At 25.9% G+C, this 11,849-nt stretch overlaps 1 protein-coding gene across 1 annotated transcript in view; it reads right to left on the reverse strand.

Moving 5' to 3' along the window:
- Positions 1-122: 122 nt before the first annotated feature.
- The window catches only part of LOC107443481 (meiosis inhibitor protein 1-like), a 73,391-nt gene continuing 61,664 nt past the window's right edge, over positions 123-11,849 (reverse strand). Inside the window, exons 11-15 of the mRNA XM_071184061.1 lie at positions 10,684-10,818; positions 8,674-8,868; positions 6,489-6,654; positions 2,091-2,209; positions 123-140 (exon numbers count right to left, since the gene is read on the reverse strand). Of these exons, the coding sequence (XP_071040162.1) occupies positions 2,201-2,209; positions 6,489-6,654; positions 8,674-8,868; positions 10,684-10,818 (505 nt within the window). The 3' untranslated portion in view covers positions 123-140; positions 2,091-2,200. The remainder of the gene's footprint in view (positions 141-2,090; positions 2,210-6,488; positions 6,655-8,673; positions 8,869-10,683; positions 10,819-11,849) is intronic.

An 11,849-nucleotide genomic window follows, 5' to 3' on the forward strand; every position in this document is an offset into this window, starting at 1 on the left:
TTACTTTTCATTATGTAAAAATCCAATATAACATAAAGATAAAAATGTTATTTGTGATGTATTCAGGTTTAATGAGTTAACTGAATCATCATGACAGTCATATTTTTCAGATAAAACTGCAACACAATCTTGAAGAGGGTCTGGAAAATGTTTATGTTATGAGATATGTTACTTAAATGTTATGAGCTATAAGTTTCCTTTCATAATTTACAATTCAAAATTAAGGTTTTTATACAGTAACTTAATTTTGATATAACTGTAATGTGTAAATAAATATAGAGAAAATGAAAGGAAAAAGTTATTGAAAGCCTCATTGATCTATAAAATAAATAAAAACAAATTATTAATAATATTTATTCAGGGTGTTTAATAAAGACTGCCCTTAAGTTTAGAATCCTTAGGGGGGAAAGAGCATACACAGTAGGGGTCACAAATTAATATTTCAGTCAGAAAAAAAAAAACAAGGCATGAAAATCACAGACGAGAAAGGCAATTGTTCAAAACTTGATTAGAGGAACAAACAGGGAGGATGATTATAGGAAACTTTAATCCTGCAATCAAACAAGTTTTAATATTCAATCTTCCTTAATACTGATTTGTCATATTTTGATTATGGTTTGATTTTTACTCATTTAAATAATAATTTTCAACTCCAATATGTACACTTTTTTTAACCTCATTTCAAGGATTCTACAAAAATATGTACTAAAGGTGTTATTTGAGGAGTACCCTATAAAAAGGAATAAGTAAGTAAATACCATCACAGTAATAAAAGATTTATTCATTTAAAACAATTATACAAAAAAAAAAAAAAAATGACAGAAGTTGAAAACAAGGTAAGAAGTAGATTATGAAAAACTTTCTTCACAAATCTAATATAAAACTAAGAAAATATTTTTTTATAAATATATTTTCCATTTTAAAAGAAATTGGAGAGAGCATAAATTAATTGAAGAACTTAAAAGAAGTTTCTAAGTGAGAATTTTGTGAATTTAGGAACACCACTTTTAAGAATTATAGCAACAGCCTTAGGCTGTTTTTGAAATCAATTTAATAACCTAATAGAAAAAAAATTTATGTGTGTGCAAATTAATACCTGATATTCTGAAATATGTTCCATACATACACATATAACGCTCTTATAGAACATAAGTATGTATCTTCTCTCATTAAGCTTTAAACAATAAGAAAGAGAATCCTTAATTGTTGCAAAATTGTATTCTCTTAATTAAATTGTATAATATAAAGAGGCTTCATTACCTTGTTTGTTTAATTTACTAATCCATTTTATTCTCTATTTTTTTAAATTTTAAACAGACTATAACTTCAAAATTAAAAAGTAATCAAATGAAATATCCCCAAAATGTTTTCTTTCATTAACACAGATTTGATTTCACACATTTAGCTTTGAGTTCCATTGGGATGAAACTGTAAATGTAATAATTTTGTTAAGTTACAAATGTGACTTCATAAATTTTTTTTGAAATTCTTATTCAATTTATATTTCGTACAAAAAATTGTTTAATATTTTTTTCCAACGAGATTATTGAGAAATAGCATAAAAAGTAAATATAAAAATTTATTGTAAATTAATTATAAAATATTAACGAAATATCTTTAGCAATAAATGTTGTTTAATTAGATAATATCATAAAATTACTTTAAAATATTAAACAAAACAAAAAAAACTACTTCTAGTTTTGAAAAAATAAGCCTTTAATTTTGAAAAATAATCGAAAGTAAAAACATAATGACAGAGCAAAATAAATAAAATTACTGGTAAATACAGTTAACAGTTTTATTGATTTTAAGCTGATAATAACCAAAGATTTCTAGATCTCCTATGTTAATTAATGATAAAATCATATGGTTTTTATGGCCAATAAGAATGCTCTAACAACTGAGAGAAAGTGCTTCAGACCGTTATCTCTTTATGTTATGTAGAGATAAGTATAATAAACAAAATAAATAAAAATGAAAAATTTTATAAATCCTTACAGAAGAAAAATGTTAAATGAATAATCGCCAGGACATTTAATAAAATAATCTTCAACGGATTGTATAAAAAATAAGTTCTGTATAGCACTTACAGTTTAAGTATTCCACTCCATGTAAAATTTGTGCAAGGTAAGATTCAGATACTTGATTCCTTAGGCATATGTTGAGTAATACTTTTATGCAAGTATGGTTCACTTTTTTTTCAAGACCACTAGTTAATAAGATTAAAAATATTGATAATTCGTTTTACATGAACAATTACTGCATTAAAAGGAATATAAATACTAACTGTGTTAAAGATATCAACATGTAACACATTTAATATACAATCTTTTAGAACAATAGACAATAAAGAACAATAACATTAATCTCTTTCTTTTTAAAAAAAGAGAAAGATTTGTAAAATGATCAAAATGGACAATAAATTCTTGGAATCAGGAATATTTTTACTAACACATAACAATCGAAAATTACAAATGAGAAAAAAAAAATTAATGTAGAGAATTTTTTTAAAACCAAAATAAGGAAAAATCTGAATAATCCAAAATTCAAATTAACCATAATTTTTAAAATACTAACAAATACTATATAATTTTTAAGTTATTAAGTATAAGGTATATTAAGATATTTAAGATAAATTGCGATAATTTTATTTTCTATTTCTGTTTATCTTCAACTAGAGTAATAAAAAAAATCCAGACTTTTTAAGTTGTATTATTTATTTATTCATGCCACAATCCACTTTTAAATTTAGTTAACAACAAATAAAAATTATAACTATGCAAAAACAATTATAACAATCAATAAAAATTGAATGATGCAAGGACAAATATTAATCCAACTATATCTTATGAAAGCAAATAAAAATATCGTTTCATCATTGCATTTTAGGTAGTTAACAAATATTTTTGTGGTATAGCAATGGTAACAATAATTAACTAACTCGTTATCTCAATCGTCTCGTTGTCAATCTCGTTAAGGTCTATTTAAAGAGGGACAAAAATTTGTTTACGTTAAAAGTAAGTCACGTTATTTGTTCAGATTTTTTTTTAATGAAAATCGTACAATACGTAGACATTCTCTATTATAAATTTCTATTTGCGTTTTCTAAACATAAACTTCCAACATGAATATATAAATTACCAACTGATATACATATTTTCATAATAAATACAACTTATTAGTACTTTAAAATATAAAACATGGCTATAAATTCTATAGGCTTATAATGAAAGAAAAAAATATTATTAAAAGAAATTCAAAAAGTAAATTAATTTACTGCATCAATTACTAACAAAATAATCAGATCAATCAAGGATCAATACGGGTGATCATTTCTCTTGAAAACATACTTCTTTACAGTGAAGAAAAGAAAATTCTAGTCATATTAAGAATACAAAAGGGCTTATCTTGTTTTCTGCAATCTCTCCTCCTCTCAACATATTCAATTCACATAACTCTTAAAAACTAACAATCGACACTATAACTAACGTAACCAAACATAAACTAATTATCAACACTTTAACAAAGCATTAAAATGCCTACTCTTGTTGATATAGAACTGTGAATAATCACTTTTCTTACTGGTCAGAGAGGAAATAAATTTTCTGTTCGCGTTAAAGTAAAAGTTTTTTCAAGAATAATGAAATTCGAGTTTACGTTAAAAGTACTTTGAAGCATTATATGCATATTCAAGTTGACGGGGAATCAGAAATTAGCTCACGTTAAGCGGAATTCATGTTAAGTGTGTGCACTTTAAAGAGGTTTGACTATATTTGAAACAGTAAAAATTTTATGAGATTTTAAAGTAAGGAAAAATACATTGTGCAGCTTATAATAATGAAAAATGTTTAGTTAACATAGGTTTCTGTTATAATAATAGCTCAAAAATGATCAAATGAATATGTTATTATATATGTTACATAATCAGATAATCTCTAAAATTTAACAAAACTTTAAAAGTTGTCAAAATAAAGATATAATTGGTGCAATAAACAACAACGGAACAAATAATTTGAGCGTTATCTCGTTGTTACATTAATAACAATGTAATTCAATGGGCTTAAAGTCAAATCTTAAATCTAAAAAAAATACTAATATATATATATACTTAAATTGATACTCACTAGTTAGATAAGAAAACTTCATCAGTTTTTACTTCCCAGATACGATTGAATATATGAATAGAGATAAGCTTTTTTAAAAAGTTGAGTAAAATAGAGTTTTCTATTGCATCAAAGTGAATAACAGAGATTGTTTTAATCAACAAAGACCGGGCATATTTTCTCATAAAAGATTTCGATGATAATTGCTATCAAGAGAAACAATTTATTTTACAAAAAAATACTGCCAATGTGAAATATTTTTAATAAGAAAATTACTTTAAGGAACTTAACATATAAGTTAAAAATTATAAGAAAGTACTGATTCTAAGAAAAGATTGATTTATAATCCTTGCTGTATTAAGGTATCTGATTAGTGTAAAAACATGATTTTGAACAAAATTTTAGAAATTGAGTTTATTACAAATATTTAAATCCTAAACTCTTAGCTTTCTAAAAATACTATACTTTTGTTTATACTCCAATTATTTACAAAGTTATAGCAGTTTTTGTGCAAGGTAATATCAATGGTTAGACTAGTGATTTTAAGTCTTTAAATGAGTTTATCTCAAACTTACAGGCTTTTACACATTTTACACCATCTTAAACACGATATCTCATGTTGTTTATAAAATAATAGCTTACAATTTTTCATGAGTGTTTATGATTATAGCACACATGTTTTGAACTACAGACTAAGAGAAAAAGTATAATTTCTTTTCTTATGCATGATTTTTTGCAAAGACAAGTGCGGATATTTTTAAAAATGTGATTTTTTTAACTACTTCGATTCCTAACTCATGCACTTGCTTTTTAGATAATAGTTCAAAACATAGTTCATAGTCTTCTAAATAAAATTCTAAAAATTTTTTTGTTTCAGGCAATAGACTTTTCTTCTTCTTTTTGTTTAGCATATATGTAAAAAATGCCGTATTTTTACCTAAAAATGGCCATTTAAAAAAAAAAGAAAAAGAAAGAAAGAATAAATTATTAATAATTTTTTTGATAGTTTTATAAGTTTGTACACATAATTAAACAAACTAGTTTTTTAAAATTTTATATTAATATTTTTAAAAAAAGTTGTTGAAACCAGTTGGATACCTTAAATGAAATTTGATACTGTACAACACTCTAATATTTATGACATAGGTTTAGCAGGTACTTCAGAGTTAAACTGATTTTTACAAATAGGTTTATTAAAAAGTTATGGACATCAGCATACATTATGCTATCAATATTTATTTATATTTTATGAAAAAATAGAACAGCTGAACAAGTGAGAAAGTGTGTTTTTGATTTCAGTAAATGAATTTTTTTATTATTATTATGTATTTCACTTTTTCGATGTTGACAAAACTCTTTATAAGCCATGTTTAAATTAGAATATTCATAAATCTATATCTTAGAATTTTACCATGGCAAATGTTTTAGAGGTTATTAGCTTGAATTTTAATGAATATCTCTAGTAATGCATAACTATTTTTGTTAATCACTGCTCACAAGAATTTTTTTTCCTTAAATTCGTGTTCATAATGATTGTAATAAGACTTTTTCAAAAAATAACAAATTACATAAGAAAGTATCAGACATGGAAGCCTTTCTTTTATTTGTTAATGAATTATCTACCTGAATTCTGGAGTTTTGACACCTGACACAAAAAAAACCTCATATATAATTAGATTTTTAAAGGTGTTAATTTGAAATTGAAATGATTTGAAAATCAAAAATGCTTAAATATGCACATTCATGAGTACAATATATTATTTTAGCATTATATAACACCCATGTTTCTAAAGGGGAAAGTAGTATTATTATTTTATTTATATCACACTCCTTTGCTTTATGTCGTCTATTTATGTCACACTGTGTTTGCTTTATGTCGTTTATTTATGTTGCACTGTGTTTGATCCTCTGTAAAGGGGAAGGCTCGTTGACTTTGAAGTTTGACGACCTGCATGCAAAGTACTTTATGGCAAAACAGTTTAATGAGGATTGATACCACACGATCTCAGTCCCTTCGCAGGTTGATCAAAGCCGTCACCCACCTGCTCACTGATAGCAACCAATGATGCTTGACTTTGGTGATCAAGTGGGAACGATGTCTTACAATCATACAACGGGGGGTTGTAAAAGGGAAAGAGAAATACTTATTTTGTTTAAAATAAAGAGGTATGCATGCCTCAAGGAATATTACAGTACACATTAAATTGTATGATATATTCCAGTTAGGTTAATGGTAATTTTTAAAAATATCTAACCAACGTAAGAAATAAAGTATATGAAAAATAAATACTATAATAAGCTATTTTCACAATCATAATTTAAAAAAATATGGATAATAAAATTAAGTAATATTTCAAGTAACCAAGAAATGCCAGAATAACTTACCAGACAGAAGGGTATGAATGTCTTATCTAATGTTAAAATACACTCCTGCATTACTAAAGGAATGCTAGTTTGTAGAATTGTATTTGAATTCTCTTTAGAATCATCGATGAATGGGCAGCTAAATTTTTCTTCAATTATTAATGAATTCTGGTGATGTTGCACCATACTGTAACATATAAGATAATTTGAGTGAAATATTAATTAGAGAAAAACTATAGAACATGCATACATTAGCTTAAACATTAAATTTAAGTAAGTAAAAAAAACATCACAAACTTAAAAAAATTAAAAAATATTTTCATAATTAAGAATTAAATTTTCCATAAGGAAAAAAAACTGTTGAATTTACTTGCACGCTGCAACTTTATCACATGTACTAGCAAAATAGAAAAAGCAACATTTGTAATTATATTTTATGTCTAATGTGCTTCATTCAACACTTTCATTTCTAAAAAAATCATAATAATTTGGTATTACAATAATTTTGAAAAGATAATATGGGATATAAGCTGAGTTTTAATCTTAGTACAAAGTTTGAATAATCTTTCAAAATTTTGGATAACTTAATTGCAAAGATTAGTTTAACTTAAACATCAAATGAAGAAGAAAAATATTCATAAAATATTTTATGTAATATAAAATATGATAGCTTTCATACAAGTCTATAAAATATATCTTAGTAAAATTGCCTTTCAAGAAAATTTTTGAGAATAGAGGATGTAAAAAAAGACACATCGACTAAAAAATCATCTAGAAAATAAAAAAATTAATTAAACACATATTTTTCAGAAAATTATATTAAAATATTTTTTCTTAAAAATAAAAAAAATTATGAAGGAATCAAATTAGGACAAGTGTAGGGCTAAAATAAAATTTTGTGTCGAAAACTTAAGTTACTAGCCAATTTTATTTTTATAAATACTACATTGTTAATAAAATAACAACACAAAGCAAAAAAGGAAAGACCAGGAAAGACCACCTCCATTTACGATCACTTTGGGAGACACCAAATTTTTTCCATAGACTTTGTGTTGAAGAAAACCTTTAGAAGATACCATTAAAATCTCTGCCAGTGACCGGGAAAACATCTGCACCAAATGCAGGATAAGGTCAAATAAGGAAACTTGAAAAAATATAAAAACAAAACAAATAAGTAGATTAAAATGCATTCAAAATATTTGCATTAGGCTCTTATTTAGAGAGCTCTTTTTGACGATACAACTTCATGTTGCAGTCAAAGTGCACTAAAGACGATGCCATCAATGATTTACTTTTAGATTGGAAAGTTACGCGAGAAAAATAATTAAAACTTGAACGTAAAACATAATTGTTTATTTATATAAAAACAGTTTTATCATTTAAAATTGCTAAATTTGTTTATACATATAATTATATCAGTTGGAATCATTTTTGTAGTATGGAAGCTAAATTTTACTCATAGATCCGTCTTTTCATGACGCCAACAGAAATGACGTTTCCAAACCAAGAAAATGACACTGCTAAAATTAAATTATTCGCGAAAAATCATATACCTTCAATAACAATTTTGAAGTCAATGGAGGTAACCTCTGAGAACAATCAACCTCCATTTTACTGTAAAACTGAGAGTGTTTGCTCCCGAGAGGTTTCACTGTTATTCAAGAGGACAATTTTTTAAAGAAAAACAAAAGAACACAATATTTTAATTATTGATAAACCAGCTGGCTCTATGTCCATACCGGTCAGTGATCAATACACAGAAACATCATACAACATTATTAACATGTATATATGGTTTAAAAGTACAGCACCATTTAGTGGCAAAATATCAAACTACATTTTCTGGTGGGAACCTCATGGACATGATCTGCATACCATTTGAATCAAATAAAAAAAAACACAAATTACGATCAGTTTAATTTTAAATTGCCTCTAAAAAATAAAATTTCTCTTGAAGAGTATAATATATTAAGGTTGATACATTCGAGTAACCTAAATTTAACTTATTTATTCTAATTAGTGTAAAATTGTTTCACGAAATAAAAAATCTGACAGTCTATGACAAAATTAGAACAGAATGAAACTGATATCTTCCGCTGATACAACAAGAGGACTAGAACAACAACAAACTAAGCATGATATTCAAAAAGTTAAGAAGAAGAATGATCCTGATCAACATTATTAATAAAAAAAAGTTCCGAAGTACCTGATAAAATTGTAAATAACATTCAAGCCACAGGAAAAAACTTTTAATTCTAATGGCATATTTTCAAGCTCATAAGGTATGTTCTCTTTCAATCGGGTATTCATATACAACTGACCTTTAAGAAATTGGTGAATCTGCTGCAGCGATAAATGAAAAATTGAGGTTGTCTGAGAAAAAGGTAAGGAAACATCTTTCCTAAAATCAGAAATCCAATTAAAAAAAATAAGATAATTAATAACAACAATTAATTAGATGCATCATAGATAATTTCAACACTTACTACTAAGTACAATAGAACTCAAATAAATCTAAAAATTAATTAGAAAAAGACTATATCCTGATCATTACATATTAATTTAATAAATAACTAAATTGATGAAAAAAACTTTATCTTATCTTTAATTTCTTTTGTGTAAATAACATTTATGAGAATAAAAATTTTATTTACATTTACCCAATCTGTTTTACTTTTGACAAATATTTTTTTGGAATAAATAATTGGTAAATGAGCAATTGAAGTCCTTGTAACGTTAATAGAATTTATAGCAGTGTTCTCTCCTGAAATTTTTTTTCTGCACTTAGAAGATTCACACAAAAGTAAGGAGGTTATAAAAATATATGTTAAAAAAATTCACTAAAAGAAACTAATAAATCAGTATCATGTTTTAAATTTGTTTTATTTTCTTGTCAAAAAGATTTTAAACAGACTTTGTCGCAGTTAATAGGATAAGGATCGAAGCACAATTTGAAATGAAAAAGGCAATAAATGTGCCAGGGTCCTTTTGTTTAAAGTTTTTTATTCCTTGATGCTATTTAAAAATATAGACATTAACTAACATTTCTAAGATAATATTTTCACTAAACAATTTTAGGGTGTAAGTAAGAGCTAGAATTAACTGTTAACAGTCTTTCAGGGTGTCCTGGTGTCAGACTTGACTTTCCCTATTTAACTCATGAAAAATTATGTAGACACAAACTCTCTATTTACTTAGTCACTATGTAACATTTTTTCTTCATTGAAATATATTGAACTTACGGAATATGAGGAAGGTAGGCTCTAACTCCAGGACATTCTTATATTTATAGTGAGACTTTTATTTTAGCAATTCAAACACAATACACTAATACTCAAGAAGAACACTATGCAATTTCACCATAAGGAAATAAATATTTTGTAATTTTAAAATATATTTTAATTGTATTGTGACTTTTATATTAACAATTTTTATAATTTATTTTAAAATATCTAGTTTTTGAAGTTTTCAATTTTTTTCCGAGTGAAAATAAGGAAAGAAGTTTATAACAAGTAAAGAGCTGTGAGGATAAAGGGACTAAGTGATATTATTTTTTAAAAAAATTTCACAGAGGAAATTCTTATTTTAATCTTATTTAACAATTCAACATTCATTTATTTAGCCAAGTTTTTTAATTCTGAATATGTCAGCGGATGAAGATATTAAGCATTTTAGGAAAGAAAGGAGGATCCAAGTGCACATTGTAATAATCTACACTAAAACATTATGCATTACATCATACTAAGTTACTCAGAGAGTAAACACTAGCATGATTGAGGGTTAGAATTATTGATTGCTTAATCCCATAGAAAAACTGCAGTGAAAATAAACACCTAAAACAATTTTTAATACTTTTATTTCAATAAAAGTTTTTTTTAAACAAAATTGTTACTTTTTAGTGAAAAAATTGAAAATATTTAACATTATATAATATTATATTAACAGCATATTTTATAAAACTAATAAAAATACATTTATCTAGTCTTAGTGGTACCTTTTTTTCTAACTTTTCTTCCAAAACTGATGTTATTTCAAAGAAACAATTATTAAATGTACTTTATTGCACAAATGCAATAAAATTATTCCCAAGGAATATATTGTATGGTCACACAAATAAGAGAGTCAAGAGTATCAATTTTTTACAAGAATTGCTTTAAGTATAATTTCAGTAAACAACATACATTTTAATACTAAGATATTAGATTTATTATCTTACTTCATGATTAAAGAAAACAATATGCAGGTTGGTAGAAGCATTTGAGAACCTTGAACTTTCAAAGTGTTTTCAATCATTTGTAGAAATAATTGAGGAATAGAGTTATGTGACACACGTTTAAATATTGATACATCACTATAAGAAAAAATGAGTTTCAACTATGCACTAGAAACAAAATTGCTTAAATAAAATTATTGAATAAAATAAATAAATTTTTTTAATTCAAAGTATAAACTGCAAAATAATACAACATTTAAAAATTAAATAATTTATTTATTTTTAATAAAAATATACAATTTTCTAAAACCAATAAAATATAACAATAAGATTATTAATTCGAAGAAGAGAATATTAAATATTTAAAAAGTGTAAAACAACTGAATTCTTAAAAGCAACTACAGTCGAACCCCGCTATAGTGAACCTGGGATATAGTGAACACTCGGATGTAGTGAACTTTTTTAGCGGTCCCGTCCGTATTCCTATTTAAATAATGTTATTTTTAACGCTTATAGTGAACAGCTTAGAACTTGGAAACTCGGTTATAGTGGACTCAAATTTCATTTCTTTAAATATTTTTTTCAGTCCTCCATCTTTAAACTTGAAGGTGTTGGGACTGAAAATGAACGCATTCCTATAAAATGTGTCATATTACTCTCCTTTATGCTTATCACTTTTAACTATACTGTAATAAATGTCAAACAGATCATTTATCTTATACTCCCCCCTCCCTGACAAGCCTCGCTTTATCTCTTTTCCCCAAGCTTGCTCTACAACTAGTTAACTTGGCCACCTGCTGAATTTTTGGAATTTTCTTATCTGTTCAAACCATATTCTTTACAAATCACCCCTTGACAATCAAAAAGGGGAACAATTTAACTCATTCTACAGCTGCTCTCTTCATATTCTTACATTATCTATTTGAGACAAGATTTTTATTTCAAAAGCAGTGAAAATGGCAAATTCTCTAAAGAGAAAAGCGTTTTCGATAGAGGACAAAGTTAAAATTGTAAAGCGTATTGATGATGGAACCAATCAATCGACACTGTGTAAGGAATTTTGCTTGTCAAAATCTACAGTTTCAAACATTTGGAAAAATCGAAGTGCAATTCTTGCGGCATACGACAAAAACATGGTTTCATCGAAAAAACTGCGTGGAGCTGAAAGA

Source organism: Parasteatoda tepidariorum, chromosome 8 (assembly GCF_043381705.1).
Source record: "Parasteatoda tepidariorum isolate YZ-2023 chromosome 8, CAS_Ptep_4.0, whole genome shotgun sequence".
NCBI lineage: Eukaryota > Metazoa > Arthropoda > Arachnida > Araneae > Theridiidae > Parasteatoda > Parasteatoda tepidariorum.